At 39.1% G+C, this 16,810-nt stretch overlaps 1 protein-coding gene across 8 annotated transcripts in view; it reads left to right on the top strand.

The window, feature by feature from the left end:
• Positions 1-16,810, top strand: part of USP12 (ubiquitin specific peptidase 12) — an 85,936-nt gene that overhangs the window by 37,018 nt on the left and 32,108 nt on the right. For 4 of the 8 annotated variants that reach the window (XR_011528020.1, XM_070578711.1, XM_070578712.1 and 1 more), the window contains 2 exons: positions 4,700-4,780; positions 15,246-15,459. Coding sequence is in view for 1 of the 8 variants with exons in the window: in XM_070578711.1 (XP_070434812.1) it covers positions 4,700-4,780; positions 15,246-15,459 (295 nt within the window). In the remaining 7 variants the exon portion in view is untranslated. Of the gene's footprint in view, positions 1-3,494; positions 3,598-4,699; positions 4,781-15,245; positions 15,460-16,810 lie in introns of those variants that run through there. The other 4 variants (XM_070578715.1, XM_070578716.1, XM_070578714.1 and 1 more) reach the window with 3 other exon arrangements.

Here is a 16,810-nt window from a genome sequence, read left to right as displayed (position 1 = left end):
TATTTCTTGGTACATATGAAGCATTTGTTTTATTTATATCATGTCTGAAATAGTTCTGATACATAATATCTTAAGTCTGACTCTGCTGTCTGTGCTTCTGCTGGCTTTTAATCATAGTGCTGTATTTTTCTGTTGTTTTTGTGTATCTGCGTCATTTTTGATTGTGAACTCTGATCTCTTGGAGTTCTTTGTGGAGTGGGTTGAATTTGCCTTCCAGAGTACATGTGTAATTCTGCTAGTTGTAGGGTGAAAGAGGGCACTATCAACTCAGGATCTCTTTTAATTATATTTTCTACTTGAGCTTTTTTCTTTTTTTAAGATCATACAGCTTGCGTGAATTTGGGTCACAAACTTTCATGAGGGCGGCTTGTGTCTATGAATTTTTAGAAGGTATTTAACCTCCCAACTTCTCCCCTCAACACTCCACTCACTTCCACCCCAGTGCCAAGGACAAGTCAGGCACATTTCCTTGCTGTTTCCTTCTGTGGTACAGGATTGTTTCTTGTTCCCCCTTAAGGTGAAGATACAGTCCTCTTTGGATCTCAGTGTTATGCTGGGGTCTTCCATTGGCTTCTGTCTCTTGGGTGGGCCCTGAGTTTCAGGGCCGGTTTTCCTGTCCTCCCTTCCGCTGTTGGAAGAGAGCCTCAAGGTCATGAGTGTTGGCAGATCCCCGCGGTGTGGGATCTGTCTTTGCCTTTGGCTTGTCTCCCAGGGTTTCCCCCAGCATTTGTTATTTGGTTTCTGTGGATTCCTTATTTTCTCACCAGCTCAGTAAATTATTGTTTTTTAATTTTAAAATTCATCCATCTTTTGGTTGTTTTCCTCAGGAGGGTCATGAATATCCAATTGCTTCTTCATGATGAATTCTGTGGTAATAGGTACTGAGTCTAAAATAATCTTTTGTGTAAGTTCCAGAAATGGGGAGAGACCAGTCAGAAGAAAAGTCTTCTTCCTTCTGTGCGTGTCGTGGACTCACACAAAACAAATGAATGCTGATACCTATGAAAGCTTTAGAGCAGAAATTCTTAACTGAGCTTACCCCCATTTCTTCCCTTTATTCCAGTAAAGAATCACTGATTTCATAAACGATTGTTAATTGTAGTAGTATCGTATTTCTCCCGTGTAGGCATGGAAGATTGTTCAGAGCCATTACTGTTGGATACTGACTTGTTCTAGGCTCAGTTTAAATCCTCAGGTGCTTGACTGACCATTATTTGACATGATAGGGTTAGTCAGCCTACAACAGAATCTTCAAGGGATGATGTTTCAGCACTCTTCAAAAGATGCTGAAAATTGTACAGCAAATTTTCAGCTTAGTGGTGGTTTTCAACCAGTTACATCTAACTCTAGTGTTGAAAACACTTTTAAATTAAAAAAAAAACACTCATCAGAAACTAGATTGCTTTGTCGACTCTTTGCCTTTGCAGTTAGCAGTTCTGCTGGAGGCCGGGGTGCACTCTGATCATTTCTGCAGGGAGAGACGTGAATCCGTGCGTGAGAGTATCCTCCTGCACACTGGGGATCTGCTCTGCAGCATTACTGCCTTAGTAAGGGATAGTGTGCTGTCGTGTACCTGAATGCAGAACTAGCATTAAGGAGAGTGCGTCTGCCCCCCTAACTCCATCTGTAACGGCCATCGCTCCCTGTTGAATTACGCTGCGGAGCGTGCATTGGTTGACTGGGACTTCCCTGGAGTTTTGTGTTGGGATAGTAGTGTCCTCAGAAGTGTTGATAAAAGTGCTTGGAAATGATAGAATGTTGAGTTAGAAGAGTCTTTAGAAATTACCCAGCCTTTTAATTTTCCAAACACACTTAGCTGTGAAAACCTTCATTTGTGTAAAAGCTTACTTAAAAACCCAATAGATGAACTTGGAGCTGGGGGTTTGAAAATCACTGAGGAGACTGACCCTTTTATTTGCAAATGAAGACTCTTAAATCCAGAAGGGTTAAATGGCAGTGTTCTGTGGCTGTTCCACTTGGTCACACTTCGCTTCGTCTTCCCTGGCGGATTGGACTGTGCTTCCACTTTGTCAGGAGGCTTTTGGGGGTACAGTGATGAAAGCTCCAGACGCCGCTTTGTGGAACTGGCTGCACTGAGGAGACCATCTGTCTTTTTTTTCTATGGTAGCTGTCTCATTTTTTTGTTGTAACTTTTGTTTCCTTCTCATGTTATTTCTTAGCTGTTACATGGGGCAGATCATATTTATGAACATTACTGGCTAAATGAGAGAAGCCTTTTTCCCCCCTTGGAATTGAAGGAAAGGGGGAGAAGAGAACCAACATTTCTGGGACAGCTGCTTATGTACCAGGCATTGCCATGTGCTTTCACAAAAGTTTAAACTCGGGGCTGGCCCCATGGCCAAGTGGAGTTCACGCGTGTGCTCCGCTTTGGCGGCCCAGGGTTTCGCCAGTTCGGATCCTGGGCGCGGACATGGCACCACTCGTCAGTCCGTGTTGAGGCGGCATCCCACATGGCACAACTAGAAGGACCTGCAACTAAGATACACAACTATGTACCAGGGGGATTTGGGGAGAAAAAGCAGAAAAAAAAAAAGAAGATTGGCAACAGTTGTTAGCTCAGGTGCCAATCTTTAACAAAAAAAAAGTTTAAACTCATTTAATTTATAGCTACCCTATAAAGTAGTTGGTGACATTTTCCTTTTACAGTTAGGAAACTGAGTCACAGAAAGGCTAATAACTTGATCCATAGTGAAAACTACCCTGAAGGTGGGCTTTCTAAGCTTGTCTGGAAGTCTGTGGTGTTTGGGGGCCGAGTGGGACATCTGGGGTGGCTGGGATACACAGTGTGTGGCGTGTGACTGCAGTTACACCGGAGACATATGTACATGTGGTATTCCGTCCTCGGTTCATCCTCAGGGCCAGAAATGCTTTCCTAAGGTGTGCGTGCTGGCATTTAATCGTTCCACACAGACAGATACATGAGCTTGTATTTTGGGTAATGGCACCTTTGCTTTTCTTCTTTTTTGTGCAGAAGGGTTATACTCGTTCCAGTAAACCAGTTTGAATTCTTATAGTAGGTGGTAAACATCTTGACTTACTAATAGTTTTCAACATATGTGAGGAAATCTCCTGACAGGACTTGAGCTGGCAGAGTGGGGAGTGGGGCTTGGCAGCGTTCCTGCCGAGACAGTTTTGTTCGGTGGACCTTGAAGTTGCTATAATAACAGTTAATGAATAGCCAAATTTGAAATAAATGGTATCTATGAACTAGTGATTGTATCGAGGTTTTATAGAAAGCCTAAAAATAATGCCTAAATGAAAAAAATAAAGACTGTGTCATGTCTGCATACAAGTGCTGGGTGGCTGGAGGACGTTAGAGGAAATATCTTGTTTTGGCAGAACTTGACCACCAACCCGCCAGGTCCCTTTGATCAGCGCTTATTTTCGGGCCTGACCTTTCAGGAAGTTGAGGATGTGTTTGACGAAGGGCTGGGCTTCCCAGGTTCAGGATCGGAGCTCAGCCAGGACACTGCCGCAGTGGGCTCCTGAGCGCTCAGGGCTGTTCACCGTGTGCAGTGTCTCGAGGAGGCGTCTGTGTGTGTTGTCTCGTGTGCAGCCCTGCAGAGTGGTGTTCAGGTATTTTGTGACTGACTGCATATCAGTTATATTCTCTTGTTATATCAGTACCTTTTCTTGGGGATTTTCATGTAAACATATCCAGAGTTACTGTGTTTTCAGAATTGCTTTCATTCCCCTTTCAAGCCACGTTTTGAGTCCATTTGGTACTGTGTACTGGTGCCTAGGGACTTCGTGTCTTCCCACCCACTAAGCTTTTTCTTCAGGGACCTCAGATGCATAGAATGGAGTTGATCATATTCCTGAGCTCATGACACAGGTCTCAGGAATATGATATTGTCTGTGCAGGGCCCTTCTTTTTTTGGGTTTCATTTTATTTTTCCTTCTCATCCTTCACCCCGATTCCAAGTCCCAGCCGTCCTCCAGGGCCCACTCAAGTGTGTCTGATGTGCATTTGTCCAGCCCATTGGCCGTGTGCTATTGTGTGTGTGTGTGTGAGTGTGTGTATGTGTGTGTGTATATATATATGGTGGTGTTTCGTTTTAGTCTCATTTTTTCTTTTTTAATTTAACATAATGTTTTTGAGAAATAGTCATGTTTTTGTACGTAAATCTAGCTCATTTATTCTGACTCTGTTACGTAGGATGTTGTCATGTTTTATAGACCACCTAAATTGCTGTCAGCTCTGCATCATCAGTGACGCATCAATGAACATTCCTGTCGCCCTTAGCTCTCCGTGAGAATTTTTCAGGTGTATACCTCGGAAGAATTGTTAGGTCCCTGGATATAGGCGAATTTCACAAAATTTCAGCTCTCTGAGATGGCTGCTGTCAGATTACACTCTTGTTACAGTGCATGATGCAACAGCCACTTTCATTCATTACTTAGAAAAAAGGAACAAGTTATAAATATAATTCCTTGATCCAGGCTTTGGTTCCGTGAGAAGGTTCCTGCAAACTAGTTTTTAGTCATCTTGTTAAAAGCCTTCGTTCTTCACTCTCATCCTTTATTTTCTTTCAGTATTGTTAGGTAGTTATAGGGAAGTTATAGATCTGTAAGTTATAGGTAGTTTTTTTAAAGAATGTCTCTGTAATGCCTATATAATTGTGACAATGTTATAAAAATACTATAAATGCTAAGATTTCTGCATTTCATTTTATAGGGCGCCAATGCCTCGGCATTAGAGAAAGAGATTGGTCCAGAACAGTTTCCAGTCAATGAGCACTATTTTGGATTAGTCAATGTAAGTATCCATTGATACTTAGCCTTCAGAATTGATGAATGCATTTCATAATTTATTAAAGGAAAATTGTTCATTTGTCTCAGTAGACTTAATGCCAAGAAACTTGATGTGGAATTTTAAATTTATCTGTCACGGAAGGGAAACAAAGTTGGCTGAACAACTGAGAACAGATCTCTTGATTCTTTGAGAATTATTTAAATGTCTAAATATAAGTGGTTCAAATGTACAGATATAAATATAGTTTGTAAATGCCTGCATGTGTCTGTAGCGTGTCTGTCAATTTACTCCTGGCATTGTCCCAGTAGTATAGATATAAAAGTGCAAAATATAGGGAAAACATACATCTCAGTCCTTGTGGAGGTAATTCTAGTAATTATACATTATTAAAACTTTGGAAGAGTTTTCTTCTCTGAACCAAAACCACCGCAAATCTGTGTTATGTAATTGTTGTAGTAGTTTATGCTGTTGTACTGTTAGGTGGGTCCATGGTGAATGTTTTAAAATGTCTGTGTTGGCGGTAGTACAGATAACAAAGTAAGTTATAGTGAACAAAGTGGTGTGTCGATAAGTACGAGTATGGAATTAGGATGTGTGCTTTCTTGTGTGACTTGAGGGAAGCGCTTCGAGTGACCTGTTTCCCCTTGCTCTGGGAACCTGTCGGTCTCTGTCAGTGTGAAGCTTGTAACAAAGAATCAGCCGTCTCCACCCTCTTCTGTCCTTCCCCACAGGAAGCTACTCATTGAACTGATGGCTATTTTTTCTGGACTTTACCCTTCCATTCTAAATAAAGTGCTTGTACTGCTATTTAAAAAAAACAAAACCCTGTTGACTTCCTGTTAAGGTGGATTAGAAGTTTAGTTCTCTTCTCGCACCGCCTCTGCCCAACTTCACTTTTCCTCCTCCTCCCCTACGGGATCAATCATGGCTTTGTTTTTCCATGTTCTTATTTTTCATTTATTCTTCCCAGATTTTTCAACAAAACTGAAAAAATAAAAAGACCTCCTCAGTATCAGTTTCCACTGAGTCGTACCCGTCAAGTAACCCCTCCTTTTCCCCATGACGTCCCTCTGGAGCCTTCTGTCCTCCTGCTGTGCAGCTTTTGTCCAGCCTTTCTTTTTTCTGTCACCCTGGATATTCCCTTCACTTCTTTCCACTTGCAGATCCTGTCTTCTTTCTGGTGTTCTTGCTTTGTGGAACACGGTCTACACTAGCTTCTTTAGGAAGTGTGCATGGGAGATAAACTTTGAGATCGTGTGTATTTAAAAGTGTTTTGGTTATTGTTACAGCTAGATATAGATCCTAAGTTATAACTTTCCTTCACAATTTTTAAGAGATTACTCTGTTGCTTTCTGGTTCTTTTGATGTTGAGGGTTGATGCCATTCTGATTCTTTTTTTCCTTCCCATTTTCTTCTTCTTCTTCTTCTTCTTCTTTTTCTTTTTTTGAGGAAGATTGGCCCTGAGCTAATATCTGTGCCCATCTTCCTCTATTTTATATGTGGGACACGTGCCACAGCATGGCTTGATAAGCAGTGCATAGGTCTGCACCCTGGATCTGAACCCACTAACCCTGGGAACCCTGGGCCGCCAAAGTGGAGCACGTGAACTTTAACTGCTGTGCCACCGGGCAGGCCCCCTTCTGGTTCTTGATCTTTTCTGTATGAGGCTTTTTTGCCCCTTTCAAAGAAATTTTGGGAGGCTTTTAAGATGCTCTCATGCACGATGTTCTGAAATTTCATGATGTGTCTTACTCTCCCCTGTTATTGCGTTGGGTGTTTATGGACCCATTCAGACTGATGGTTCATTTTCCTCAGTTCTAGAACGTTTCTGATACTATTATTTGGATAATTTTCTTCCTATCAGTGTAATTTCTCTGTTCTGTCTTTTTTGATACACTGTTGCATATTGAAAGACTTAGACTGATTCTTTATTTTTCTTATTTTTCCTCCCATTTTTGATCATCTGCCTTTCTATTTTACATTTTAGACTATTTCTTCTACATTTTAGACTATTTTTCATCCAACTCATTGCATTTTTTTGTTTCTTAGAATGTTACTTTTATTTTTTGATCTTATTTCATGGAGGCAATATTTTCTTTTATTTTTCTCAGGATATTATTTATAGTTTGTTGCTGAGGTTTTCCTAGGATTACTGGATTGTTTCTGACTTCACCACCCCCACCCCCCATTTTCAACTCTGTCTTTCCTATTGGAAGCTTTCCTCAAATTTCAATCATACATAAAAATGAAATTCTAGACCGCTGGTTGGAGCTTTGTGTATTATGGGTGGAGCTTGTCTACCTTTGGCTCCACTCTAGGGTGACCCGCTGGCAAACAGGCTTTAAACAGAGCGCTCCCTGCCCACTCCCTTCTGCCCCCAGTGTCAGCATCTGGAGCCTTGCTCTGGGCGGGCTGTCTGCTTCTGGGAGGACTCCTCAGTCTGCCTGGGAGGTGCTTCGTTCCGGGTGTGTCTGGTCCTCTGGTTCCTGTCCAGGCCTCACTGCTGTCCTCGCTGTTCTTATACCCAGAGTTCCCTGTTCAGCCTCTCTGGACACTGACCTGCAGTTGAAAGCAGGCTAAGTGCCTGGGGGTCTAAATGGTCCTTTGAAACACTTGTGACCAGACTTGTGTTTTTAGATGTCACCTTCCCCCGCCACCCCCCATCCCCCATCCTGCTCCTTCAGGATGAGTCACTTTGTTTCTTGTTTGTCCCTTATGGGCTCTTGGGCTTCTGCAGTTTCTCTGTCTGCCTTCTGTCTGTTCCCTGACATCTCTGGTCTGTGGTTTGTCTCCTTTGGCCTTTTGAGTTTTTGCCTGATCTGTTCTTCCATGGTCATTTTATTGAGGTTTCATGAGGAGGAGAGTTAAATGAGTATTTCCCTGTTCAACAAGAAGTCTGGCCTCTCCTTATGTGATCTGAAATGTTTGTGCTCTCATACAGAGTTGTCCGGTGGTCAGAGCCTCGTTTGGATCTGGGGGTGGCAAACCTGTTTCTTCAGTCTCGTTACTGCGTCCTGGTGGCTCCCACTCGTACCTGCTTCAGACTCCAGTGCTCACATGTGTCTTGAATTGTAGTGAAGTTGTGCCATTGATAGTGTCCCAGAAGAACCCATGTCTTTAGAATAGCACTTATTTATACTTTGTCACAATATATTTGTATATTGAAGGCTGTCTTACCTTTAACTTTCTCCAGTATAAATATTTCCATCTCCTCATTGTGTCTAGCTGTAACTTTTCTGCAGATAGCCTCAGAACGAGTGAAACAACCTCTTAGATAAATCATGAGTTCTGAAGTTCTATAGTATTTTTTCTGCTGTTATGTTGTTTTAAGTTTAATATGATATCAGTATCAAAATGCCAGCGTCAATTGTGTAAAAAAAAAGGTTTCTAAGAAAATAGCATTTTTCATTACTCCCTGTGGATCAGTCTAAATTCAGAAGGTGGTATTTGTGTTTCTTCCTGAAGCTGAGTAACTGAGCGTCAGTAAAACCAAGAGAAGCAGGAGGGAGTAAAGCGACTAAGAGGCCATCAGAGGAAGCTCTGTCTTATCCCCTCGAGAGGTTCATTTGAGGAGCAGAAATATAGTTTCTGATCTCTGTGCCTAGTTATTATGGTGAAGAATTGACATCTCTAAGGTGGCCAGGGCTCCAACTGTGAAAGGTTGATGAACACTTTGAATTATACTCAGAGATAAATTAGTGGTCAGAGTCGATGCAGCAGAACTGGTATAGTGATTAACTTTTTCTGGGATTTATACTTTCATGCTACTTTGCAACTGTGTTCTGTACGTTTAACCTTTTTCTGTAAGTCTTATTTTTCAACCTGCAAATTATCATTACTCTTTTCTTTCTCTCTTTGTTTCCTTCCCCCATTTTTTTATTTGTAGACTTATTTATAGGAGTCTCTTAAAAATTAAGATTGGAGTTTTGGAGGTAGGGGCTTGTTAATTCAGAGATCAATATTTTAACTTTTTTCCTGCCCCTATATCTGTCTGCCAAGTAGTTGGTGTTGTAAATAACAGTGAAATGTAGCTGCTTTAAGAAACTTGGTGGTTACCCTTTCCTAACAATTGGATTTTGTTAAAATGGGACACATGTATATTTTCTTTTCATCAGTCCGTTCTTAGCTAAGTGTGCATTTCCAGGTTCATTTTAATTGCTTTTATAAAAAGCTTATACCGAAAAGAGTTCCTATTAGATCTGCCTGATTGGATCCCTTTTTGCAACCACTCAGTGGTAGGTCACTCAATAGCACTTGCTTTTGGGAAATAATACATGTATTTGGGCAGTTAGAAAATTAGACTTTTTTTGTTTTAATGGAGAAAAGAGTACCACAGTTTGATTAACCTAGCAGAAAATTCAACAGAGTGGTTACTTTTCAACATTGTTAATGACAACCTATTTTCCATTATTTTCACTTGTAGATATTTTTGTCTTGGAAGAGTATTTTCAAAAAAGATAGCTTTTATGGCAGTTTACTCTTAATGATGATTCTGATGTTGGTCACTATAATTTACGTAACACACAGAGTGGGGCTTTCCTATTGGTTGGACTGCTGCGGATACGTTAACCTTCCTGATGTTATGGGATCCGAGGAGAAATGTTCTGTGCTGTGGGGGTTCAGGAACCACGTTGAGGAGGCACAGGAGCCCTTGGAAGCTTTCTCTTGCTGTAAAATATCCCACTCACATGTCGGCCGTTTTTACAGTCAGCTAAATTCTTTGAAAACAAGTTGTTTTCATCTGATAAACCAGATTGCCTTTTCCTCTGAGGTCTTGTAGCTAATGAGTACTTATTTTAGTAAAGTTCATTATAGACAGTGATTTAAACTAGTGTCTCTTTCCTACTTTTTGTGCAGTCTATGCATTTTTAATAGCCATTCTTCAATGTTTAATTGTATGGTTCTATATTAATTTTATAATACAATAGGGTCCAACACATAAGTTGATTGGGCTCAATCAGTCTATTTGGGAGGCTACTGTGGACCTTTGTTATGAAATTACAATTGTGTTCCTAGACCATCTTATGAAAGGCTTTTTAACCTGAATTGCTAGTACTTATTAGTTGGAATTCTAGATCCAGGGAACAAGGACCATTATGGAGGAGAGAGAGAAATAAAAATGAAACTTTCTTTCCATTTGTGGGTTATACTGTTGATTAGGCAAATGTCTCTTGGTTCTGTTTTCTTTCGCATTGATTTCATTCTCATTTAGTTTCTCTTCCCCTGTGGCCACAGACTCCTTGAGGCTTACGTTATCAGAGATCCCAGAGAACGTCCATGTCAAACCTGACAAAAGAACTGTAGCCCAGGTACTCTGTCTAGAGTGGATCAAGAGCCCAGCCCTGTTACAGGGCCTGAGAAAGGGCTTGTGATTGACAGCCCTACGGAATTTGCGTAGAAGTCAGTTCCTAGAAGGAAGCACAGGGCCATGGAGTAAGGGCGTGGGGTGAGGAGTGGATGTCCGCTAGAATGAGGAAGGCCGCTTTGGGATTGGGTCCACTTGGCCGCAGTGAGGGTGGTGGGTAGGGCAAAGTGGGGCAGAGTGTTATGAAACAGGCCACCTAAATGAGACACTGTGGTCGGAGGAAGGGGGTCTTCCCTGCGAAGGGGATGTTCACAGGACAGGCACTGTCACCAGCCTCCAGCGTGGGGACAGGGGAGCAGTCAAACATTTTAAAACAGTTTTTAAAGGTAACACTGTTGACATAATGGTGGTTAAAGCCAGTAATCTCCAAATGAGATACTTGAGTCGGTCCACTGGGGTATGAGAAGAAAACCGTAGAATTTCTGATGTTTATTTTTATCTAAAAATGGAAGATAGATTCAGCTTTACTGTTCTTGATAAATGGATGATACCGGCACCCGCACTATCCATGTTTGAAATGGCCCTGTGTTACTTCAAGTGCCACAGTGCCGAGCAGTCAACAGCATCACTCTCTCTTACTCATTTATGCTGTTTTATCTGTTATAATTTAAATGTGGATTTAGAGATTACATGATTTAATTTCAATTAATCTAATTCCTCAAAATGGACAAATGGCTTGAAAAAGGTTGTTTCAAAATTAACTGTGTAATTCTGTTAGGAATTGTTCTAAGGACTTCCCACAGATTATTCATTTAATTCTTTACAAGGTTTTAAGATGTAGGTGCTGTTATCAACCCCATTTACAGATGAGGAGACTGATGCACAGAGTGGTTTAGTAATTTCCCAAGGTCACATAGCAGAACCAGGTCTCAGCCTAGACTGTTTGGTTTCAGATCCTCTGCGCTCAGTGCCCATGCTGTGCTGCTCTCAAGGCCGGTGATCACTCACATGTATTCGAACATTTAGTAAATAGGATTGCAAATTTAATACCATAATTTAGAAAATAAAGGCCATAAAGGAGACTCTTTTTCACTTGGACTAATGTATGTATCTTTGTGAAGATACCTTTTTCAACTTTGATAGCTGTTAAAACCATATAACTGGACGTAAACCCAGACTATCAAATCACTGTCTTACAGTCTGTATCCCACAGTTTACACAAAAGCACACTCAGTCTCATTGCCCTCAGTTAAATATTAATAATTTTTAGTGAAAATGAAAAAATTAATAAGACAAATTTAAAATGTTTGCTTCGTCTTGTCTTATTAAAAATATAACAAAATATAATCACTTATTTGTGTCTTTTTTTTTTAAAGATTTTATTTTTCCTTTTCTCCCCAAAGCCCCCTGGTACATAGTTGTTTATTTTTAGTTGTGGGTGCTTCTAGTTGTGGCATGTGGGACGCTGCCTCAGCATGGCCTGATGAGTGGTGCCATGTCCGCTCCCAGGATCTGAACCAGCGAAATCCTGGGCCGCTGAAGTGGAGTGTGCGAACCTAACCACTTAGCTACGCAGCCGGCCCCCTGTTATATTTTTAATGTATGTAATATATGTATATAATTTATAAATAAATATACATGCATTAGAGATGTGTACTCAGAATCATCTTATTGATGGGGCAATGATTCATATTTGTGGAGGGGCATTTTTTTAAGACTTAGAGAAAAAGGCATCAGAGAAAGCAAGGATAGGTCATTGTGTTCAACAGGCGATTGAAAAATCAGGGATCAGACCTCGAGGAGGGTGGCTCCTTTTAAAATTTGTTTCCCCTGATTTTAAACAGGGTCATACCTTTGATCTTCAGAAGCAGCTGAAAAAATACAGGGTAGGTTTCAACCATAGAGCAATGTCTTTTTGGAAATTGAGCTTTCAGAAATAAGATTTTGGAGGAAAACATCCCAGACAGTCTTTTGCAGGAAAACTATACACTTGAAGGATATATTTTTAGATTTTAGGAACTAGAATGAAAGTTACTGTTAAAAGTCAAGGAAATTAAAAGTTTCAGAGTTATGAATAAGATTGAAAGTTAGCTTATTCTGGAGGCGTAGTAGTAGTTTCAATCTTTAATTTTTCTTTATTGGGATTGATGAAGGTAAGTGAAAGACCATAATAGAAGACCTCAAAGAATTGATTACAGTGTTACCTATTGCTTTAAATTGGGGAGATGAGCAGGAGGCTGGCTGCGAGCATTCTGTACAAAGTGTGGACTCCCTCTAGTTCCTTAGCTTATCCCATTTCCTTCTTTTTTATAAGTGAGTCAAACTCATTATGATAACTTTTTCTGATATACTGTGAGATGCTGTCTTTTGTTTTTACCTACCTACTCTGTGGAAATTGGCAGAGTCCCTGTTGCTTATTCTTTAATAAAAATGTCCAGATTATGGAGATTGTATCTTCACTTGACAGAGCCATGGTTTGTTGGTCATTAGAGTCATTAGACTGTGGTACAAATACTGGTATTTTTCAGACTAATTAATGCTGAGTAATTGGTAAGTTAACTTTAGTAATGTTGTAGATTCTACTGCTGATGTACTTAGCACTGGGTAGCCTTTATGAATTAGGATCAGTAATATCAGTGCATCATTATTGTATACTTCTGTTAGCATGTCTCTGGAAAGCCTTTCAAGCAGCTGTCTTCATGAAATCAGTTCATGGCTCTGACGAGCTATATGAACATGGAAGTCATGTATCTTCACTGGGTCTCCTGTCCTATTCCTTTCTTGTAGTAGTGTTTAACTTGTTCCTCTATTCCTTGAGTATCTTATAAAGTGGTAGTTAGATCTAGACACTTGATTAAAGTGTAGTGGTTTTGTTTTATTTTTTAGGACAATGATACTTAATAGGAGTTGCTGTATATTTCTTGGTGCATCACACTGCAAAACATGAAAGTTTTGTTGTTCGTTTTTAATGATACTGGAACCATTGGGGGTTTAGGCCTGAGCCCTCCATTTTAAAGTTCCCCATCAACTTTTAACCTAATGCTTTTAGTATCCATTGGTAATTATTGCCTAGTCCATTATTTACGACCATTTCTTCTGAAGTTATTAGGCAGAATTATTCTATAAACAAGAACTTCCTTTATCAACTATTTAGTGCCCCCTGAAATATGGTTCTTATAAGAAGGACAAGATAAAACTTTGATACTTTCCTTTTATTATTAGTTTATAACTTCCATTGGAGACTAATGAAAGTTTCTTTTTTTAACATCATTATTTATTCATAGGTTTTTATGTAGTTGATGTGCCTTTTATCCATTGCAGTCATTCTTTTTGATGAAAGTTAGCTCTTGGATCCACACAAAAAGGTATTCCAGGCTAATCTTGTACATTGTACATTTCCTGTCTCAGACGTTGAATAGCCATATCTGCAAGGCATCGTAGTTCCATTTTGTGGCAAAGAGGTTTTTAGAGACCACGGTCTGAGTACAGGGGAAACTTAATTGCAGCTGGCCTTTTCAGTGGACAGAACTTGAAAAAACACACGCATGCACGCATACACTCATCTTAAGATTTACAAAAAGGCATGAGTTTATACTGATATTTCTAATTCCAGTTTAAGTTTATAGGGCTTTTACTCTTCTAATTTTTATTCTTGTAACTTTTCTCCTTTACTTTAAAAATTTTGCTTCTTAAGGGTGTTAACATAATTCTTTACTTGCTTTGTCCTGGAACGTATCTATAGTAGTTTCAAAATAACAGTATCCACAGATTAATTCTAAAAATGTGACTGCTGAGTGCTGTTTAGGATTTCTTTGTTATTTTTATTCTTAGACTGTATTGCGGTAGGCACGTATAGTAAAAGTTCTGTGTTTTAAAGTCACTTGACATAATTCTTTTATCTGTGTAGTTTTACCACCAGCTTGATATATATTTAGGTTTTATTTATTTCTATCTGTTTTCAATTTTAGGAATTTTTTTTTCTCTTTCTTTTATGACTTAGTTTAAAAAATTGGTACAAAGTAATCTTTTTATAATGTACATGCAGAGGAATCTCACTTTTGTTCCTCTCCACTCTTTCCCCTCTTTCTCTGTAAATAACTATTTTTAATCACGTTTAACTTATCCTTCCTAGTTTCTAAATGTAAGCAAACGTGCATGTTTATGCACAAACATTTAGTATAGCCTACTCTTAAACACTCTTCTCTGCCCAGCCTGTTTAAGTTAATATATATGTGACCTCACCCCATAGCAGTACCATGAGAACTGTCCTCATTCCTTTTTTACGGTTTCAAGGCACTCCCCAAATCCTCATGGGTCGACTTCCGGGTGTTTTATCAGCTGACTCTGGGAGCCAGTGTCTATTACTGGGGAGGGAAAAGGAAGGCAATAAATAGTTATCAAACTATGTGTCATGTTCTCTGTAAGGCAGGATTATTTTTCACCATTATTAAAGAGGAGGAAATTGAACTTCAGTGAGCTGTAGTTACATACTCCAGATCACCTGGCCAGCAAGAGAGAGATCCGTAGTTCAGGGTTTAACCCTGGAGCCGAAGTCCATGTCTTTCTAACATAGTGAGACTGATACAGCCTGGCATTGCAGCATTTCATTGGTTGTTAGCCTGTCACATTGATGATTTTTAATCTCACCTTTCAGAGGATCTTGCTTTTCCTTGTTTTTTGTTTTTGTTTATTTTCTGCATGTTATTTAAGAACTTGATAGAAAACCTCACTTTTGTATCTTTTTTAAGAATTTTTGAGAGTTATATTTTTAAATGTTTAATATGTAAAATACTTTGTATACAACCAATACTATATTAACAATGGGAATTGAAAAAGAAAAGAAAAAAATTATCCAGAATCCTAAACCTAATCTTGATATTTAAACTATATAGTTTCTTTAAATCAGTTTTCATAAAGGCCGAATTTATCGCATATATTTCCCTTCAAATTTAACCTGAAAGTGATGCCTAGAGCATCCATTTAATGTTAAAATGGCTACTTTGCAGTCAGAATAATTTCTACTCTGAGATACCTTTTAATTTATGAGGATCATAAATTCCCTATCTTCTCTTTCTGTTCTCTCAACTGTACACATGGAAATTCTTTCTTTTGAAAATGTGTTGCCCCAAATTTAACAAAATTGTTTTTTTTTTCCTATTCTAGTTTGGGAATACCTGCTACTGTAATTCAGTTCTTCAAGCACTTTATTTTTGTCGTCCATTTCGGGAAAAAGTTCTAGCATACAAGAGTCAACCTAGGAAGAAGGAGAACCTTCTTACGTGCTTAGCAGATCTCTTCCATAGCATAGCCACGCAGAAGAAAAAGGTTGGAGTAATACCTCCTAAGAAGTTCATAACAAGATTACGGAAGGAAAATGGTAATTTTCTTCTACTTCTTGATGTATTGCTTACATAACAAGAAGGTTAAATATAGCATCCTACAATTCAGCAAGCATTGACTTTATGCCTGATGATGTATTAGCCATTGAAGAACTAAAGATGATGTTCCTGTCTTTAGAGAAGTCCTAGTTTAGTGAGGAGATAGTCACACAGTGATGAATATAAGGTGTGATCAGTGTTTGAAGTGTGTTATACAAAGATCAAATTCCATATGCCAGGAAATGAGAAATTATCGTGTATTTCTCTTTTTTGTCTGCTTGGCATTTCTATCAAGATTGAAGTTTTTTTCCCCCACATTATTGTTTATTTGTTGTTTTTGTAATGCTTTCATGTATATTGGCTCATTTGATCCTTACAGTAACCTGATGTAGAGAGCATGTTATTTCCTTCATTTTAGCAGTGAAAAAAATAGAGGCTAAAAGACTTGCCAGAGGTCACACCCCAGGGAAAGGAAAGAGCCAGAACAATAAATCCAACTTTCTGGCTTTGGGTAGATAGTTTTAACTCCAGTCCCTCCCACCCTCCTTTTAATAGTTACTGATAAAGCCCCACTTCCGTTTTCTTTCTTAAAATGTTTTTTATTTAATTTTCACAGCAAGCCCATAAGTTAGACATTATTACCTCACTTTACATGAGATAATTGATGCTCAGAGAAGTTAAGATAACTTGTCAGGATCCCACACTTCTCCTTGATGTCTAAGCCCAGTGTTCAGTCTAATATGGTATGCTACCTCAAAAAACTCAAATAAGATTTAAATAACATGTAGAATTCTGGGTTTTGTTTGATGTAGGCATTTCAATCATTGGAGAAATAAAGTTGAGTGGTGTTTTCAGTTTGATCTGTTGTCTGTCAAATGGAAAGATGCCCACAGAAATATGATTTGAGAAGTCTTTAAACTTGACTGTCAGATACGCCAGTGGGTGATCCTCCCTGTCCTCTTGAGTCTGTGCACGGTGTTCATGATCACAGGGATCGAGATAAGCCTGTGTCATATCTAGTTCCCTAAAACATAAGAAGATGCTGAAATAAGATGACTTTAGGCTGTTATTCTTGAATCTGATACACGTTAAAGATTTTGTTCATTTTCTCCATATACAAATATAAGGCAGTTGATTAATTGCTCAAAAAAATATGTCTTTTTTGTGTTTCCTTGATGAAAGCTAAACATATATACCTTCTTAAATTATAGATCTGTATAGTATCTTCTGTTTTTGAGAAAGCCAAATACAACTCTATTAGAATGTGAACTGAGAGGTTCAAGTCTTCTTAGTCTTTTTGTCTGTATTGGTGTGAAACTTGAAAAATTTTGTCCTGGTAGAAAATTCGTG

This window comes from Equus przewalskii, chromosome 16 (assembly GCF_037783145.1).
Source record: "Equus przewalskii isolate Varuska chromosome 16, EquPr2, whole genome shotgun sequence".
In the NCBI taxonomy this organism is placed as follows: domain Eukaryota; kingdom Metazoa; phylum Chordata; class Mammalia; order Perissodactyla; family Equidae; genus Equus; species Equus przewalskii.
This window is presented reverse-complemented; position numbering and strand designations above follow the sequence as displayed.